General features: G+C 35.1%; 1 protein-coding gene and 1 long non-coding RNA gene across 9 annotated transcripts; both read left to right on the forward strand.

Annotated features, from left to right (window-relative positions):
* Window positions 1-812: 812 nt before the first annotated feature.
* On the forward strand, window positions 813-4,210 carry LOC104242616 (uncharacterized). The gene is made up of 2 exons (XR_715041.2): window positions 813-912; window positions 3,822-4,210. It is a non-coding gene; the product is annotated as an uncharacterized lncRNA (long non-coding RNA).
* Window positions 4,211-8,037: 3,827 nt separating this feature from the next.
* LOC138880342 (uncharacterized) lies at window positions 8,038-19,151 on the forward strand. 8 transcript variants are annotated; one of them, XM_070160287.1, is made up of 4 exons: window positions 8,038-8,228; window positions 8,944-15,261; window positions 16,413-16,476; window positions 17,253-19,151. In XM_070160287.1, exon 2 carries the CDS (start codon window positions 10,969-10,971, stop codon window positions 12,289-12,291), a length of 1,323 nt encoding a protein of 440 aa, XP_070016388.1. In that variant the 5' UTR covers window positions 8,038-8,228; window positions 8,944-10,968; the 3' UTR covers window positions 12,292-15,261; window positions 16,413-16,476; window positions 17,253-19,151. The 8 variants fall into 8 exon arrangements, 7 of the variants coding, with proteins under 7 accessions (XP_070016388.1, XP_070016389.1, XP_070016385.1 ...); XM_070160288.1 differs by having other exon boundaries at window positions 17,259-19,151; XM_070160284.1 differs by having other exon boundaries at window positions 8,944-9,007; window positions 9,784-15,261; window positions 16,413-19,151.
* The last annotated feature ends 503 nt before the right edge of the window (window positions 19,152-19,654 follow it).

The following is a 19,654-nucleotide window of genomic DNA, read 5'->3' on the forward strand; positions in this document are numbered from 1 at the left end:
GTATCAGAAAAAGCTATATCTGAAGAACTCACTCAAACGAAAGATGAAGTGAATCAATCAAATGACAAGTTCCCTTTATTTATAAGAGACATAAATTTCCCGAGCACAAAACCCAAGAGTCGTCATTCGAATCTGACAAGGCACGAAACGTTTCAGTTTCCTAGAAACGTATGTCATAATGGTGTTAACCACGATCCGTCGCTTCAATACCAATCAACGTTTCGGTTCTGAATTCACCGCAACGGCCCGCGAGGATTGAGAGAACCCCACCATTTCATTAAAAATCCCCAGGACACAACTAAGGAATGGAAAGTCATAGGCCAAATTTCTCTCGACTGCGTAACGAGCATGATCCGTCTGTCGAGGCCGACGTAGGACGACCCCGACAGACAGAGGGACTAAATGTATTGGTCAAAATTTGACCATCACGACCAAGTCATCCAACACCCCGTGCCCAGTAACTGTACAATGAAAGTCAATAGAACCTGCTCTATTTCTCCTTTGTGACATTCGACAAGTCAAGCAATGGTGATGTTTAAAAACAAGACCAGGACACACTGACGACGAGAAAGCGTCAAGTCAAGCAATGAGTAAAGGGATCTCGACTATATATAGCCAGAGAACTCTCAACAAATAGGGGGCTTTGCCATTCTCCAAAAAAAGAGGACAAAAAGCCTATTCCTTGTATTCTTTTATTTTTATTATTATTTATTATTATTATTATTATATAAAAAAGCGAAGATGGTCGACCATCTGAGGGCATTTTTGACTTTTCATAACTTATAATAGACGTGGCCACTCATCGAACTCTCAAATTCTTTATTTTTCTTCTTCATCTAGAATTTTCCCTCACTTCAGTTCCCCATCTCTAGCATCTTCGTTGTCTTCTTTGTTGGGTCTCACAATGTTCAGGTTAGTATTTACTCTCTTTTTAATTTGTTTTTCATTTTTTGTTGCTTGTTGCAGTGGAGTTTTGCTTCTTTTTCCCCCTTTATTTGTTATGCGTATTTTATATTTCTTTTAGTTTTCTCTTCTTCTTCTTTTTTCCTTCTTCATTACCTGGTTGGTGATGTTGCCTTCTTTCCATTGTCGCTTTTCTTAACTTTTTTGTGTAGTAGTCTCTTCTGTATTTTCTTTGCATCTCTTTTACGATCATTGGAGTTGTATTATTTTGTGTATGTTTTAATTTTTTGGTTGAATTCCACACTTGTATTTTTGCTTGATTTGTTTTAAACTTTATGCAAAACTGCTCCATTTAGTTTGTTTTATGTTTTGTGGATCTTCACTAATTGAAGATCTTCTTTGTTAAATAAATTTTGCATGTCAGATGAATCTTTCATTCTAAAAAAAGCCTAAAAGAATGAATATATGGGTCAAAGGAAAATAGTTGTGCGAGCACACAAAAAATCATCAGTAATTCATTAGTATCTGCACATTCAAAGGGACCTTAATTTTTAATAGTTTATTTAGTGATTGAACATTGGACATTTGAGATTTTTGGGAATTTTGGTGATATGCCGTGAGTAACAGTAGTAGAAGCTAACTTGTAAAAAAATATATAACTAAAATAAATGCTGTTAGAAGCTAAACAAAAGGGACAAGGAATATACCAATGTATGACTATGACAACTGTTGCTAGCACTGAAATAGCTATTAGCTTCATGGTCTTTATCTTAAATTCATACTTTGATTATTATTGTTTTGTTATTCTATATTTGCATTTGTATTTTTTGTTTATTTTTTGCTTTATGTTTTACCTTTTTAATTAGAGTGGAGATAATAGCACTATTGTAGGCTCACCTAGAGGTACGATATAGATATGCATCTTGAACTGAGCTGTTCATTTGGTTATCTTTTTCACCCTACTTGCTTATGTGGCTGCCACTATGAATAGCAAGAATGCATTATTAACATATTATATCAGTTATCTTAATTTTCATGACTGCTGTATGGATAACTCCGTGCTGCATCTTAGTGTAAGCATTTTATTTTTCTACTTTGTTTGCCTCATAACAGTAAAAAAAAGAGGCAAGTATTGCACTTTCTTATTAATCATGTTTCAATGTTGTTCTACTCTGTTTGCCTCATAAAAGTAAAAAGGATTCAAGTGAAATAATTCTAGCTATGATAAGTAGTTGACTCCCTCAAAGAACTCTCATGTACTATAAAATTGCAAATTATGGTTTTGTCTTCCCAACTGTGCACTTTAACTTGATTAAACTAAAAATTTACCTTAATTTCTAAGTTTTAATACTGGAGCATTGAAAATGGTATATTTCCTCGGTATTATTTATGGGAAACATGAAACAAGGCTCTCTAAACTACTAAAGCAAGCATATCTTATTTTTGGAACTGCAATCTGTTAATTTAAGATTTTCTTTCACTTTAGATGTCAAGAACGTTATCTAGCCTCTTTCTCCTATAGTTATGAAATTTCATAATGTTAATTTTCCAATTTAGGTGCCTAGAATTTGTCTTGGTGTCAAATGAAGAGGATATGGCTTATTCTACTAGAAGGATATCAATTCTCTCCCAAATTTTTTAGATATTTCTAACGGCTCATATTATGATTTAGCCTTAGTTGAGAAGGACATAATTGGAAAAAATGGTACAATCTTTTTGGTGCAGAATGGAATTTTACATGCACACATCTTATCTAGGCATCATTATGGTTATTTTTTGTTTTGCTTACAGTTTCTAAGATATCAGTAGTGTTGGGGATGCATTAACCGATCATGTTCTGCAAGCAGTATCAGATTTCCCATAGGACACTTAAAACGGAAGCAGGATATACTCTTTGTGCAGAGAATGCAGCTGACACAAAGTCATTTATATGGACATGTCAACTCTTGCTTCTCTTGCCCAAAGTTGATGCACCATGGGTTTCCGCTAATATAATAGCTCCTGTGTGAATGACCAGACCTCAACAATATGTAGCAAAGAAACAAAATTGCTTCTCATTTTTCATATTTGATGATTAGTTGCCTAGACTGCTGCTTTTATGTGCTACATATAGGACCACTACATTTGTTTTTAATAATTGCAAGGACTGGATCAATACATGCACTTCTTCCCGCAAACTATGTGTTGGCAGTTGAAGTTTTACCATTGCAGTATTTAGATAAATGGTCATATTCAATCTTGTACTGGGGGGTATACTTGTCAATTGAGTAATAAGTAAGGGGTATAGTTATCAAATACTGCAGCGTTAATAACAAATTAGTTAGTCAGTTACAGGAGGGGTTAGTCCGTTGAGAGTCGTTAATAGCCTAATCACAATATATAGTTGAGGGCTTTGTAGATTGGGGATTTTATCGAATGAAATTACTCTTCTTCCTCTTTATTCTCAGAACTCTCAATTTACTTTCTACAAATACTTGTTCAGGAACCATTCTCTTCATTGGTTTCTTAGAGATTTGCATACGATTCCTTGGTTGTATCAATCTTGTACCATCTCAATGTTTAAGAAAATTTTGGTATCAATTTGTGGTATAAAACTTGAGATTTCTGTTAGTTTCTTTTTGGAAAATAAATGGAAGTAGTTCTCTCACTATTATTGTAATAAAGGGAAATGAAAATTCAATTTTTAGTAGGTGCTATAGCAATTAGTAGCAAGCTCATAGTTCAAACTTTGACATGCAAAAGAGCAACATATTAGAAAAATCTGCAAATTCTTTTGCATTAGAGGAAGATTAATGGTTGACTCTTCAACTTTAGCTTACTGATCTGTAGTATTTATTGCTCAAACTTAATCCGGACTTACATAATTTCTATATTAGCTATCCTGATAAATCCTAACTTAATTCTTCTTGTTAAGGCAGAATTGGAGATGGAGAGAACCCAATATGATTCTTCAAGGAAATTGATATGCGAAAGCAATACGCTTTACATGTCTGTCACACCCACACGCCTCCTGACTGTAATGGTTGGGCTTGGCTATGCTTGCCGGTTGTGCTGCGTGAGCCTCCAAATGCCTCCAAGCAAGGAAATGTTTTCGGGGTAATTGCGACGCTTGAAAGAAACTAAAAGATGTCTACTAAAATAATTATACGTATCTGTTTAGTGAAACTTTCTCCTTTGTTTTTATTTTATGATGTATCTTCTTCTGATTCTTGAGGGTAAGTACAGAGGAAACATTTTTTTGTAATGCAAAGTTCTTGCAATACACTATATACCTGTCAATTTGGATATGAAATTTTGTTCGTATGTAGTGTAAGCAATCATTTCTGCCGTACCTTTTTGTGTTTTTTTATTGGTTGTCACAGCACCACTTTGTTGGGCCCGTGCTGAGCACGGACATGCTTCATCTAGTTAGAAAATAGAGGAAATGATCTCAACGAACACCTGTAAATCTACTCTCTCATTAGTGGGTGAGGTAGATAATGTTAAATTTGAGTAAGATCGATCATGTTTCTTTCGTCTCATATGCGTTCATTATCATTAACGTTTCGATTTGGAGTTAATTATCTCTAATTAAGATTTACCCCTTCATCTTTGATTGATTTGGTCAAAAAAGGTTTTAGTGTCTTTTGAGTCAAACAATATCTTCTTTATCAAATGAATTTTTCGATACTTTTGTATATTTGTAATATGACTATATAAATTAGAAAAATGTCTTAAAGATCCACAGATGACGAAGTACCTGTATGTTTATCTTGGTTCTGTTAGATAATAGCTTTGACGGAGATACTAGGCACAATAGGAATGATGAACTTATAAGATAGAGAACAAAAATTGGGTAAAATAAAATATTTAAAGTTATTTTATTGTCAAATTTAGAAAGTAACCATTAGGAAATAGATTCTCTCTTTTCTAAACGAAGGAAATATGTACTTTTAGTTCAAAATGGTGAGTGCAATCGAAATATTGAATATGCCTAAATAAAGGTGTGTTTGCTTCCATTTACTTACGTATTCAAGATTTTAAGTTAGTGAGCGCAAAATATTATTATACTTAGTTGTTAAAGCGAAAACGCAATCATATTTCCCGAGACAATTGAAAGGAAAAAGGAGAAAACAAATGACAACCATTAATACTTTTTAATATTATCATCGCACCACTAATCATAATCATGGTACTAATTAATGATGATTATGTAGAAAGGAGGGTCTGTCCAATTTTAGGCTTGCACGTTCGACTATAAGGTTCACTATTCGTCTGGTACTAGTCTGGTTATTATATTACTGGCCGGCCAGCGGCGGCGATCACTTCAGATATTTTCCTTTTTTATTTGCGAATATTTTTATTTTTCGAGCTGGGATTTGATTAAATTTACATTGTATTTAATATCTGAATTGTATCACATGTTGTAATAATGTTGACACGTGTGCTTAGTCAAATTGAAGATCCGACTTTTTTCGCTTCCTATTTGGGAAAGAAATTGCTCTTTTTATCCTCCTCTGGGCTCTTGGGCTCTGACTTCCTAATTCCTATCATCTTATTTATCCACATTAGTTGGGATTTTTGACAGATAGAGTTTATTAATATTCTTTTTTTTAATCCAAAAAATGGTAAATGGCCTTTCCCTAATTTTTTTAATTCTTAGTTGTTCAATTCTAAATGGTTGTTATTGGACAATAAATTTATGGCTCAGTTAGGCATTCTTCAACCGTTAATTATATGTTATGAAATGCATATGCGAGAGTAAAGTTATATGGACTAGAAAGATGTTATTTGTTGGTATTCCATTTATTTTGTATCAAGTTTGAAAAAGATAAAAAAAAATGAGAAAAATTAATAATGTGAATATTATTCAGATGGTAAACCTTATAGGAATGTATCAAACCTTATCATCTTTTTCCTTCTTATACCATATATGAAACCTTATTACCAAAAATGTGCATAGTTTCATATTTACCCGTCATATTCACAGTTATTCTACAAATATTATACCATTCATTAAATACCAATTATTAGGAGCTGATTCCTTTCTAATTAGGCGCGCTACAAATCTCGAACTAAATATTCTTCCAGATATTCCTATTTAGGCGCGCTACAATTATGGAAGTAAATATTCTTCCAGATATTTCATTAAATAAGGAATCATTGTAGCATTAAAATTCCTTATTTAGATATCTCTAATTATTTTTTTTCTCTTTGAGAGATCAAATGACGTGAATAATCAGAGAGACAGAGTATGAGACCGGCTTTTGAAAATTGTTCCTATTTTCACCTGATCTTTCTGCTTATAGTCTCACTTAAAATTGTAGCTGAAAATATCATTATATTTTTTTCCATGAAAAATAATAAGTTGACAAATCTAATAATTGATGTCACTAGGTAGTATTTTTCAAACTCGACAAAGTAGTTGATGTAGCTTTCTAACATATTTCCCTCAATCTATAATTGAGAATACTATAATGAATCTTTAAGATTATGTCTAGTCGAAATCCCAATTAAACTACAATCGAATGAGGATTGGGATATTAAAATTCAATATACCCAGTTTGTAGATATTTTGTAGAAGAATTGTAGATTATTTGTATTATGATTGTAGATACTTTATTTTTTGTTTTCACAAATAAAAAACGACTAAAACTTCTACAAATCTTTTGCAAAAAACGCAATTATGTCGAAAATTTCAATTAAACTACAATCGAATGGGAATTGGGATATTAAAATTCAGGGTACCCATTTTGTAAATATTATGTATATAAATTGTAGATTATTTGTATTCTGATTGTAGATGCTTTGTTTTCTGTTTTCACAAATCAAAAACAACTAAAACTTCTACAAATCTTCTGCAAAAAATGCAATTATGTCGAAAATTCCAATTATGCTACAATTGAAATGAGAATTGGGATATTAAAATTCAATGTACCCAGTTTGTAGATATTTTGTAGATAAATTGTAGATTATTTGTATTCTGATTGTAGATGCATTATCTTCTGTTTTCACAAATCCAAAACGACTAAAACTTATACAAATCTTCTGCAAAAAACGCACTTATGTCGAAAATCCCAATTATGCTACAATTGAAATGGGAATTGAGATATTAATATTCAATGTACCCAGTTTGTAGATATTTTGTAGATAAATTATAGATTATTTGTATTCTGATTGTAGATGCATTGTTTTCTATTTTCACAAATCCAAAACGACTAAAACTTCTACAAAATCTTCTGCAAAAAACTCAATTATGTCGAAAATACCAATTAAGCTACAATTGAATGAGAATTGGGATATTAAAATTCAATGTACCCAGTTTGTAGATATTTTGTAGATAAATTGTAGATTATTTGTATTCCGATTGTAGATGCTTTGTTTTCTGTTTTCACAAATCAAAAACGACTAAAACTTCTATAAATCTTCTGCAAAAAACGCAATTATGTCGAAAATCCGTTTTTAACTTTAAAAATCAACATCCATACCCCTAAAGAGATAAAAACAAAAACAATTGCCAGGGAAATTCTTTCTAGTTAAACAAATGGCAAATAACCAAAAAGGAATCGGTGGTCATAGATTAAATTAAAAAAAAGTTGGAAACAAGGAGCTCTTCAGATTTTGACTAGCCAACTCAGTCAATTGGTTTGCATGAAACAGAAGTACATACTAAAAGTTACTCTGCAGTAAAAGACATTGCCATTTATGAAATTTTTGTAACCCGAGGCTGCCAACAAAGACCCCTTTCCAGTGTAGGGCGTGGGGTTTTGGCGTAAAAGACATAGCATTTTTTTCACTGAATGTAGACAAAAAAGATTTAAATTGAACTTTAATGGTGGGTGAACGATGTTCCTGCGATTTTAGAAGAGGGAAAAGGGGTAAAAAGAACGCGTGTTTGAGTAAAACGTGGATGAGGGTGAGGGTTTGGGAGAGAGAAACGTGGAAGTGGTGGGAGATACTGTAATACCTTATATTTTTAGTAAGGGTGTATTTGTCATTAGTAAATAATAATAATAATAATAATAATAATAATAATAATAATAATAATAATAATACATCAGATAGTGTATAAAATAAGTGGCCAGTGGCTAATTTCGTAACTCCACCTAAGGTTATTAAACAAAAAACAAAACAAAAAAAAGAAGTTGGGCCAAACCCATTTACGTAACTATCAGATTTTACCTAGGGAGTAGATAAGAAAAAGAATTAACTTCCTGGTTTCAAGATAGGAAAAGTTACAAGGAGGGTGAGCAGACGTTGGCACTACACCAGAAAAGATATCAATTAATTTACTTTGAAAAATTGGCACTGTGCGCGAACTTTGGTAGAGAAATCAAAGCAATCAGGTATATTAATATCAATATCCTTTCGTTTGTATGTGCATTTAAGTTGGAGCAAGTGGTCTTTAATAATTAAAGGGTAGCGATTTCGCTGGTTGGGAATTGGAAATTTTAAAAGTTCTTAGTCTCAACTTTCAGCAGTTGAACGAAAAGCCACTGCCAACTTAAATTGGAAACTCGCTTTACGTGATTTGTATACGTAATTGGGATGGTGATTATTATTTATGTATTACAATTATTAGGTAATGATTTGGGGGAAAAATAACTTACTAATTATTATAATAACTAATTAGTTAATGGTTTAACAAAAATTATATGTAATTTCAAGTTTGGAGTAGTCTGTTTTGAAATAAAGTTTTTGCTACTATAATTTTATCTCTTTAATTTAAGATATAATGGCCACCTAGTGATTGGGTAATAAGGAGGAAGGCATATGATCGTGTAATAATGATTTAAGTTTTGGGGACTTAAGAATGCATTAGAAATCCACGTTGTCTCTACTGTTGCTGGTTGTAAATTTGGATACTAAGGATTAGCCAATAAATTGTAATAATGAGATGATTGACAGTGAATAGAATAATGAGAGTGAATTAAGTAATTAAAATACATCCGACGAATTGATGATGAAATATAAAACTCGGAGGATTTGGATATTCTACATTTGTGATGGATTTAGCCTAAATGAGGAAATTAACATGGGATCGATATTATGTAATTATAGATTGATTGGAGGAATTCGTACGAATCGCACGAGGTGAAGTATTTGGTATTTCGGCACGAGTACTGTGAGTAGTAACCTTACCTCAATTTGTATTTCTACAACTAGCATGATTTACATATGATTTTAATATGAGCATGTTACCGACTGATTTGAATCTGTATGTGGGACAAGTCCTTTACTCGATATGATACTACTATATTTATTTTAGACGATTACAGTTATTCTGAATATTCTCATTGTTACTGAATACGTTTTACTGTTACTTGAGATAAGATTTACCGTTATTGAAATGAAATTACATGATTTGATAAAAACTGAAATGCCCTATATTGTTTTAAAATATTTTCTACGAGTATATACGAATTACAGAGACAAGTATAAATGGGAGAAGACATTGAAGGATCCCGTAGCTAACGGCGGGTTTGTTAGACCTGGTGCACCTTGTAATTACAGATTACCGTTATAGCCCTCGCTAGTGGGAAGTAGAACTAGCATACCGTTACCGACTTCCCTCGAGTAGGGACTACCGTTATATTTGACTTCTTGCGAAGAAGTCCACTATTATACCGATTACATGATCCGTTCATTGAAACCTCCCAAAGGTGAATTTTGATATTATACAGTGGTTACCAAGCTTATTACTGAACTTTTAATTGTATTATACTACAAGAAAAAAACATGATGAGACTGAAAATTATTTATTGTTTCTGAAAAGGCATTTTGATGTTATCTGTTTGAGATACTAGCATGTTTTCTGACTTGTCCCCAATAAAAACGGTTGTGGTTAAGTGTTATTACTCACTGAGCTAGCGACTCATTCCCTGCTAATTTTTTTTCTAGAGACAGCAGTTGACACAGGTGAGGATTTCGTTAATTAGAGCGCACAGGTTGATAGTTCTTGGCGAGCCTCGCACTTGTTCGCGTGAACGGAGATTTTATTTATTGTTATGGTCTATTCTTTGAATTCTTAGAGTCTCTCCATAGTCATTATTTTAGTGTCATGAGTATTATTTATTTATTATAGTCTTATGCTAAGTATCGTTTTTTATTATCAAAGTTGGAGATAAATTAGTGTTTCTAGTGGTTAGTTGGTGATTTAGTTATGGTGGAGACTTGTATTAGTTAATTGGCAAGTTGTCAATTGTTGGGTATGATATTAGGATGTTTGGTTGTTGATTTGAGACAGGAAAATTTTTTGGATGGTCCAAAAACGGGGGAAACTTTGCCCGATTTTCTGTAAAATTGTCGATGAGGCTTACTTGGGAGCACTTGCTCCTAAGCGCCGGTCACAATCCTAAATTGGGTCGTGACAAAGTTGGTATCAGAGCTTAGGCTTTAAGTCCCGAGTCATGGAGCAATGTTTAGTAGAGTCTTGTTCATGGGTATGTAGGCGCCCATACTTATGATCTCGAGGATACTGAACATTTAGGAATGTTTTCCCTTCTTTCATTCTTTGATCGTGCGTTGAGATAACTTGGGATTGACTTTGGAATATTTATTTCGCAGATGGCTAGGACACGCACACCCTCATCTGCTGGACGTGGTGCTGGACGTGGTACTACCCGGGGTGGAGGTCAAGTTGGGGTTCATCAAACTAGAAGACAGACTGCTCCTCAGTCTCAAGTTGGGAACATGGGTCAAACCCAAGCTGTTATGCCAGATCAAGTGCAAGAGCAGGGAGTTTAGAACGCTCCACCACCAGTGCCAACTGTTGTACCTACTGTTGCCTTACCTGCAGATGCAGTGGCAAGGTTATTGAATGTGCTAGAGGCATTGGTGCCTACTCAGGGCGGAAGTTCAGCTCCTCAGGCTACTTTACAGACACAAGCACCTACACAGACTCAGCCTTTTGGGAATAAGGAAGTATCCCTACACGAGTTCCTGAAATTGAAATCACCAAAATTCACAGATTTCGATAACTCAGCAGATCCTCAAGGTTTCTTGGATGGGACACTCAAGGCATTACGTGCTCTTGGATGTTCTAGTGAGAGAGCCGTGGAGCTCGCATCATACAAACTAGAGGATATGGCCAACACATGGTATGAAACGGTATTGCTAGGAAGGCCAGCAGGAGCACCACCACTGACGTGGGACGAGTTCACTAAGTTGTTCAAGAATCATTTTCTTCCAGACAGTCTGATGCAACAATATGCTAGAGACTTTGAGAGATTGGTTCAGACTCCAGATATGGATGTGTCAACATATAACACTAAGTTCTATAAGCTGGCTATATATGCTCCTCACTTAGTGCCTACCGAAGAAGCTCGAGTTCAGAGGTTTGTTGATGGATTGGTTGGTCGTCTATACACTGCAGTAGCCCCACAGATGAAGACTTTATCCTACTCTGATGTAGTCGACCTTGCTAGAAAGATTGAAAACAAAGGACGTGAGGAGCGTGCAACTAGTGATTTACGTAAGAAGGCCAAGACAGGAGGGGCTTTCAGTGGTGGTTTTAGTGAAAATAGAAGAGCAGGAAATCAGGGACAACAACAACAACAGGGTTCTCAAACATGGATACACATGTCTTCACAGTCCACATACAAACCACATTACAAACAAGGTAATAGGGGACCATCATCTTCTGGACATCGAAATTCTGGGCAGATATATGCCACTACTCCAGTCTGCCAGACTTGTGGTAAATCACATTTGGGCCAATGTCGTGTTCTAACTGGAGAGTGCTTTCGGTGTGGCCAGTTGGGACATCACTTGAGAGATTGCCCTCAGCCTCCGAGAAATTTCAACCAGGCTTCTATTCAATCAGCTGCACCGACTCAGACTATTCGTAATACTTCAGGTGCTACAGGTACGGGAAATAAAGGTCGAGGTGCTGGAGACCGTGCTAATGTGAATCAAGGACAAGGCAATGCTGGAAGAGGTCAGGCAAGAGTTTTTGCATTTACTAGTCAGGATGCTCAAGCCTCGAATGTAGTGGTTACAAGTATTCTTTCTGTTTGTTCATTTGATGCACTTGCGTTGATTGATCCGGGATCTACCCACTCCTATGTGTCCTCGTACTTTGCTTTGAGATTTAGTAGACAACCTGAGCTATTGAATGATCCTTTTCTAGTTGCTACTCCTGTTGAAGGGTCTCTATTAGCTGAATACGTGTATCGTGCTTGTCAGATTCGGGTTGAGGGTAGAGATACTCTAGCTGACCTTATTGTACTCGATATGATTGACTTTGACATGCTGATGGGAATGGATTGGTTATCTTCTTACTATGCTATAGTCGATTGTCATGCAAAGATAGTTAAGTTTGAGATACCAAATGAACCCAGTTTTATTCTAAGAGGGAGTCAGGTTCCAGAGACTTGCAAAATTGTATCTTTTATGAAGGCTCAATGACTTCTGAAGAAAGGTTGTTTGGGTCTCTTAGCTATTGTAAATGATACAAGAAAGGAAACAGTTAGTATAGAGAATGCACTAATAGTGAGAGAATTTTCTAATGTATTTCCTGAGGATTTACCAGGATTGTCTCCAATACGAGAAATAGACTTTGGTATTGATTTGCTACCTGACACACAACCCATATCGATACCCCCATATCGAATGACACCAGCAGAGTTGAGGGAGCTAAAGCAGCAGTTACAAGATTTGTTAGATAAGGGTTTTATTAGACCTAGTGCATCACCATGGGGAGCACCAGTACTATTCGTAAAGAAGAAAGACGGATCCCTGAGATTGTACATTGACTACAGGCAGTTGAACAAGATAACAATACGCAATAAATATCCTTTGCCTCGTATAGATGACATGTTTGATCAGTTACAAAGAGCTGCCCATTTTTCAAAGATTGACCTCCGTTCTGGTTATCATCAACTTAGAATCAAAGATGAAGATATTTCTAAGACTGCTTTCAGAACTCGATACGGGCACTATGAGTTCCTTGTGATGCCTTTCGGACTAACAAATGCTCCAACTGCATTCATGGATTTAATGAATAGAGTTTTCAAGCCGTTTTTGGATAGATTTGTAATAGTATTTATTGATGATATCCTGATATATTCTCGTAGCCAAGGAGAACATGAGAATCATCTCAGGACTGTGTTGCAGACATTGCGAGAACATCGGCTTTATGCGAAGTTCTCGAAGTGTGAATTCTGGCTAAACTCGGTATCATTTATGGGACATGTTGTATCTAAAGATGGAATTATGGTAGACTGAAGCTGTGCAGAAATGGCCCAGACCTACTTCTCCTACAGAGATTCGCAGCTTTTTAGGCTTAGCAGGTTATTACAGGCATTTTGTGCAGGATTTCTCCAGAATAGCAGCGCCACTGACAAAGCTAACACAGAAAAATGCAAAGTTTCAGTGGATAGAGAAATGTGAGCAAAGCTTTCAGAAACTCAAAACATGTCTGACAACTGCACCAATATTAGCCTTACCATTAGGTTCTGGAGGATTTACAGTATTTTGTGATGCCTCGAGGGTGGGATTAGGATGTGTTCTCATGCAAAATGGTCGTGTTATAGCTTATGCTTCGAGACAATTGAAAAAGCACGAGAAAAACTATCCTACACATGATTTGGAGATGACTGCAGTGGTATTTGCTCTAAAAATTTGGAGGCATTATCTATACGGCTTGTGAGATTTATACCGACCATAAAAGTCTGAAATATATCTTTCAGCAGAGAGATCTGAATCTTCGGCAGCATTGGTGGATGGAACTACTCAAAGACTATGATTGTTCTATTTTATATCATCCTGGAAAAGCCAATGTGGTGGCTGATGCATTGAGCAGAAAATCTATGGGGAGTTTGGCACATATAGCCCCTGCAAAGAGACTTTTGGCCAAAAATATTCAGAGACTAGAAGATACAGGTATCAGATTTAGTGTCGGAAATTCAGAGGCATTGTTGGCTTGTGCTCAGGCTAAGTCTTCATTAGTTGAGCGTATTAAGGCCACCCAATATGAGGATGAACGATTATGCAAATACAGGGATGAAGCCTTAGCTGGTAAAAGCAAGGATATGATTGTTGGAAGTGATGGTGTTCTTCGAATGGGTGATAGGCTATGTGTAGCAGACGTAGATGGGTTGAGACATGCTATTCTTAAAGAAGCTCACAACACTAAATACATTATACATCCTGGATCCACAAAAATGTACCATGACCTGAAGCAATTTTATTGGTGGGAAGGTATGAAGAAAAATGTTGCTAACTTTGTTTCTAGTTGTTTGACTTGTCAGTAGGTCAAGACTGAGCATCAGCGACCCGCAGGACTACTACAACAAATTGAGATTCCAGAGTGGAAATGAGAAAGAATTACTATGGATTTTGTCACCGGGCTACCACGAACCCTTAGAGGTTATGACTCGGTATGGGTGATTGTAGATCGACTGACGAAATCAACACACGTTTTGCCGGTGAAGACTACATATGGTGGAGTTAGGTATGCACATATATTTATGAACGAAATTGTCCAACTTCACGAAGTTCCAGTATCCATCATCTCTGATAGAGGATCATAATTCACTTCACGCTTTTGGAAATCTTTTCAAGAAGCATTGGGTACACGAGTAGATCTTAGTACTGCATTTCATCTACAGACAGACGGGCAATCTGAACGTACTATTCAGATCTTGGAGGATATATTGAGAGCTTGCATTCTTGAGTTTGGAGGTAGTTGGGACACTTATCTACCATTAGCTATATTTGCTTACAACAACAGCTTCCAGACCAGTATTCAAATGGCACCGTACGAAGCATTGTATGGTAGAAGATGTCGTTCTCCTATCGGATGGTTTGAAGCTAGTGAGACTAACTTATTGGGACCCGACCTTGTACGGGAAGCTATGGACAAGGTCCAGTTGATCAGACAGAGATTGCTTGCAGCTCAAAGCAAACAAAAGTCTTATGCTGATAAGAGAAGAAGAGATTTAGTGTTCATGATTGGAGACAAAGTGTTCCTACGAGTCTCCCCTATGAAAGGTGTAATGCGGTTGGGGAAAAGAGGCAAGTTGAGCCCCAGGTTTATAGGACCGTATGAGATACTAGACCGAGTGGGAGCGGTGGCTTATCGTTTGGCACTTCCTCCTGAGTTGTCCTTTATCCATCAAGTGTTTCACGTCTCAATGCTAAGAAAATGTATATCAGACTCATCTCAGGTGATTGAAGCACCTACTATACCACTTGATGAGAAGTTGTCTTACGAGGAAGAGCCGATGGCAATTGTTGATAGACAAGTAAGAAAGCTATGGTCAAAATAAATTGTGTTCGTTAAAGTCTTACGGAGAAATCATACCGTTGAAGAAACCACTTGGGAAATAGAAAAAGATATGCAAGCGAAGTATCCTCATTTGTTTCAGTCAACAGGTATGTACTTAAGTTAAATTCGGGGACCGAATTTCATAAGGTAGGGAGGATGTAATACCTTATATTTTTAGTAAGGGTGTATTGGTCATTAGTAAATAATAATAATAATAATAATAATAATAATAATAATAATAATAATAATACATCAGATAGTGTATAAAATAAGTGGCCAGTGGCTAATTTCGTAACTCCACCTAAGGTTATTAAACAAAAAACAAAACAAAAAAAAAGTTGGGCCAAACCCATTTACGTAACCATCAGATTTGACCTAGGGAGTAGATAAGAAAAAGAATTAACTTCCTGGTTTCAAGATAGGAAAAGTTACAAGGAGGGTGAGCAGACGTTGGCACTACACGAGGAAAGATATCAGTTAATTTACTTTAAAAAATTGGCACTGTGCGGGAACTTTGGTAGAGAAATCAAAGCAATCAGGTATATTAATATCAATATCCTTTCGTTTGTATGTGCATTTAAGTTGAAGCAAGTGGTCTTTAATAATTAAAGGGTAGCGATTTCGCTGATTGGGAATTGGAAATTTTAAAAGTTCTTAGTCTCAACTTTCAGCAGTTGAACGACAAGCCACTGCCAACTTAAATTGGAAACTCGCTTTATGTGATTTGTATATGTAATTGGGATGGTGATTATTATTTATGTATTACAATTATTAGGTAATGATTGGGGGAAAAAATAACTTACTAATTATTATAATAACTAATTAGTTAATGGTTTAACAAAAATTATATGAAATTCCAAGGTTGGAGTAGTCTGTTTTGAAATAAAGTTTTTGATACTATAATTTTATCTCTTTAATTTAAGATATAATGTCCACCTAGTGATTGGGTAATAAGGAGGAAGGCATATGATCGTGTAATAATGATTTAAGTTTTGGGGACTTAAGAATGCATCAGAAATCCACGTTGAGTCTACTGTTGCTGGTTGTAAATTTGGATACTAAGGATTAGCCAATAAATTGTAATAATGAGATGATTGACAGTGAATAGAATAATGAGGTTAGGTGAATTAAGTAATTAAAATACATCCGACGAATTGGTGATGAAATATAAAACTCTGAGGATTTGGGTATTCTACATTTGTGATGGATTTAGCCTAAATGAGGAAATTAACATGGGATCGATATTATGTAATTATAGATTGATTGGAAGAATTCGTACGAATCGCACGAGGTGAAGTATTTGGTATTTCGGCACGAGTACTGTGAGTAGTAACCTTACCTCAATTTGTATTTCTACAACTAGCATGATTTACATATGATTTTAATATAAGCATGTTACCGACTGATTTGAATCTGCATGTGGGATAAGTCCTTTACTCGATATGATACTACTATATTTATTTTAGACGATTACAGTTATTCTGAATATTCTCATTGTTACTGAATACGTTTTACTGTTACTTGAGATAAGATTTACCGTTATTGAAACGAAATTACATAATTTGATAAAAACTGAAATGCCCTATATTGTTTTAAAATATTTTCTACGAGTATATACGGATTACAGAGACAAGTATAAATGGGAGTAGACATTGAAGTATCTTGTAGCTAACGGCGGGTTCGTTAGACCTGGTGCACCTTGTAATTACAGATTACCGTTATAGCCCTCGCTAGTGGGAAGTAGAACTAGCATACCGTTACCGACTTCCCTCGAGTAGGGACTACCGTTATATTTGACTTCTTGCGAAGAAGTCCACTATTATACCGATTACATGATCCGTTCATTGAAACCTCCCAAAGGTGAATTTTGATATTATACAGTGGTTACCAAGCTTATTACTGAACTTTTAATTGTATTATACTACAAGAAAAAAACATGATGAGACTGAAAATTATTTATTGTTTCTGAAAAGGCATTTTGATGTTATCTGTTTGAGATACTAGCATGTTTTCTGACTTGTCCCCAATAAAAACGGTTGTGGTTAAGTGTTATTACTCACTGAGCTAGCGACTCATTCCCTGCTAATTTTTTTTCTAGAGACAGCAGTTGACACAGGCGAGGATTTCGTTAATTAGAGCGCACAGGTTGATAGTTCTTGGCGAGCCTCGCACTTGTTCGCGTGAACAGAGATTTTATTTATTGTTATGGTCTATTCTTTGAATTCTTAGAGTCTCTCCATAGTCATTATTTTAGTGTCATGAGTATTATTTATTTATTATAGTCTTATGCTAAGTATCGTTTTTTATTATCAAAGTTGGAGATAAATTAGTGTTTCTAGTGGTTAGTTGGTGATTTAGTTATGGTGGAGACTTGTATTAGTTAATTGGCAAGTTGTCAATTGTTGGGTATGATATTAGGATGTTTGGTTGTTGATTTGAGACAGGAAAATTTTTGGGATGGTCCAAAAACGGGGGAAACTTTGCCCGATTTTCTGTAAAATTGCCGATGAGGCTTACTTGGGAGCACTTGCTCCTAAGCGCCAGTCACAATCCTAAATTGGGTCGTGACATATACGGTACCTTAAATTAAGGAGGGATATACGCTGCATTAATTGTACCCTTAAAATACACTATGGTATAGAATTGGTAATTTGGTATACTAAATGTAATTATATCAAACCTTAAACATTGAGGGTAATAAGATTTCCTATATGGTATAGGAATGTATGAAACCTTATTACCAAAAATGTGATAATAATCAACCAATTAACGTGATGTTTGTCAGTATTAGTTGAAGGCTGCTACTTTACATATTAAAAAGATGGGCAAAGATCACTTTTAGTTTGCGGATGAAACCATTTACATTTGATAGTGATAAAAGTGTATAAAATTTATATATTTTTGTATATAATATACAAATATATATATATTCGACTATTATTTTAAAAATAACTATACAATATCATTTTTCCTTAAAAGATTGCCAAAGCAATATATCCAATTATTATTTTAAAAATAACTATACAGTATCATTTTTCCTTAAAAGATTGCCAAAGCAGCAGGGCCATTCGGCAAAGATGGTCCAAAGTCCATTTCTGGAGAAGATAAGCTTTTTCTAAATATAAAGTCCAAAAAATAATAAAATAAATTTCAATACCAAGATAAACTGAAACAATTTCTTAACAAAAGGGCCACATCTACCTGTTGAAAATCTTGTTATTATTCAGCTAATTATGGCCAACCATGACTCCTTTTTAAGGTGATGTTTCACCGGCCATTACCAAATTAAGATATATTTAATCTTTTCTTTTTGTGGTTAAAAGGGGTTTACAAAGATCAATTAATCTAAAAGGTTGAAATTAAAATGAAGAACATACGTTCCAATCGTCCACTTAGTTCCTTTAAAAAAAATTCTTTTGACTTAAGGCATATCCAAAATTTAAAATTAATTGGGAAAATTCAGTTTTTTGCATAACTTAAATTTTGTTAGGCTTTATAAATGGCTATTGAATTCTGTTATACATCCAAAAACAACATAGTGGGACATAAATTTCTTAAATATGTTGTATACGGTCAAAATCGGGCTTGTTCTTTTCGTGAGACTGATCGAGGATGAAGCACAATAAGTCAGGATCGGCTTTGATTTATGACGGACCATGGCACGGGGATGGATTGTTAAGCTCATGAATCAATGACCGATCAAGATCGAGACCAGCCGTAATCGAGACCGAAGCGGGATAGAGATCGAGCGAGGTCGAAGGGAGCCGGCTAAGTCGAATAACAGAAAGCCGAGATATCCGTGGTCAGGCAAGGACCGTGACGAAAATCTCGGCACGTATCAAATCAAAGACCGGTTATTTAGCCTATCATGGGATTTGCTTCTGTAATTAGAATTGTATCATAAATAGAATTCCTCTAATATATAAAGGGGGTTCTAATCATTTTGTAATCATCATATTCACGCATAACAAGCAATACGTTATATTTTCTCTTTTAAGCTCTGTTGTTCAGTTCATACAACATTAGCATACTCAGTTGGTTCGAGGGTGATCTAGCTCGAGTGCCATAATCGCTCATTATATTGGTTTGCTTTATTTTATAGTTAATTTCTAATATTAATTATCATATTTTTCAATTTGTGTCAAGTGAAATCACATATACTTAAAACCACTTATAAGTTTAATTGTTTTCCAATTTTAAGGGTAAACATACATGTAATTACAGTATTAAATTAAAGCTCTATTTTTTGTTTCTACAATTTTATACCAACACGCTCAATTAACATTACTACTCTTCTGATATGCATCCTTGTTTCGCCATGTAAAATACTACTAGTATCCTTTACTTTATGGACGGCTACATAGATGCAATGCAATATGTCACTCTTAGAGGTGGCCCTTGAATTCAATTGCTTTTGGTTTAACATGTATCGATAGCAATAGTTATTTTTTCAATTTGTCGATCCCGATTATAAGTTCTCATCGACCATGACCGGGGGCA

Source organism: Nicotiana sylvestris, chromosome 10 (assembly GCF_000393655.2).
Source record: "Nicotiana sylvestris chromosome 10, ASM39365v2, whole genome shotgun sequence".
NCBI classification, from domain to species: Eukaryota; Viridiplantae; Streptophyta; class Magnoliopsida; order Solanales; family Solanaceae; genus Nicotiana; species Nicotiana sylvestris.

What these genes read in the sequence shown, in the direction of transcription:
- LOC138880342 (XM_070160283.1), top strand. Translation starts at nt 10,969, where the DNA reads ATGGCCAACACATGGTATGAAACGGTATTGCTAGGAAGGCCAGCAGGA.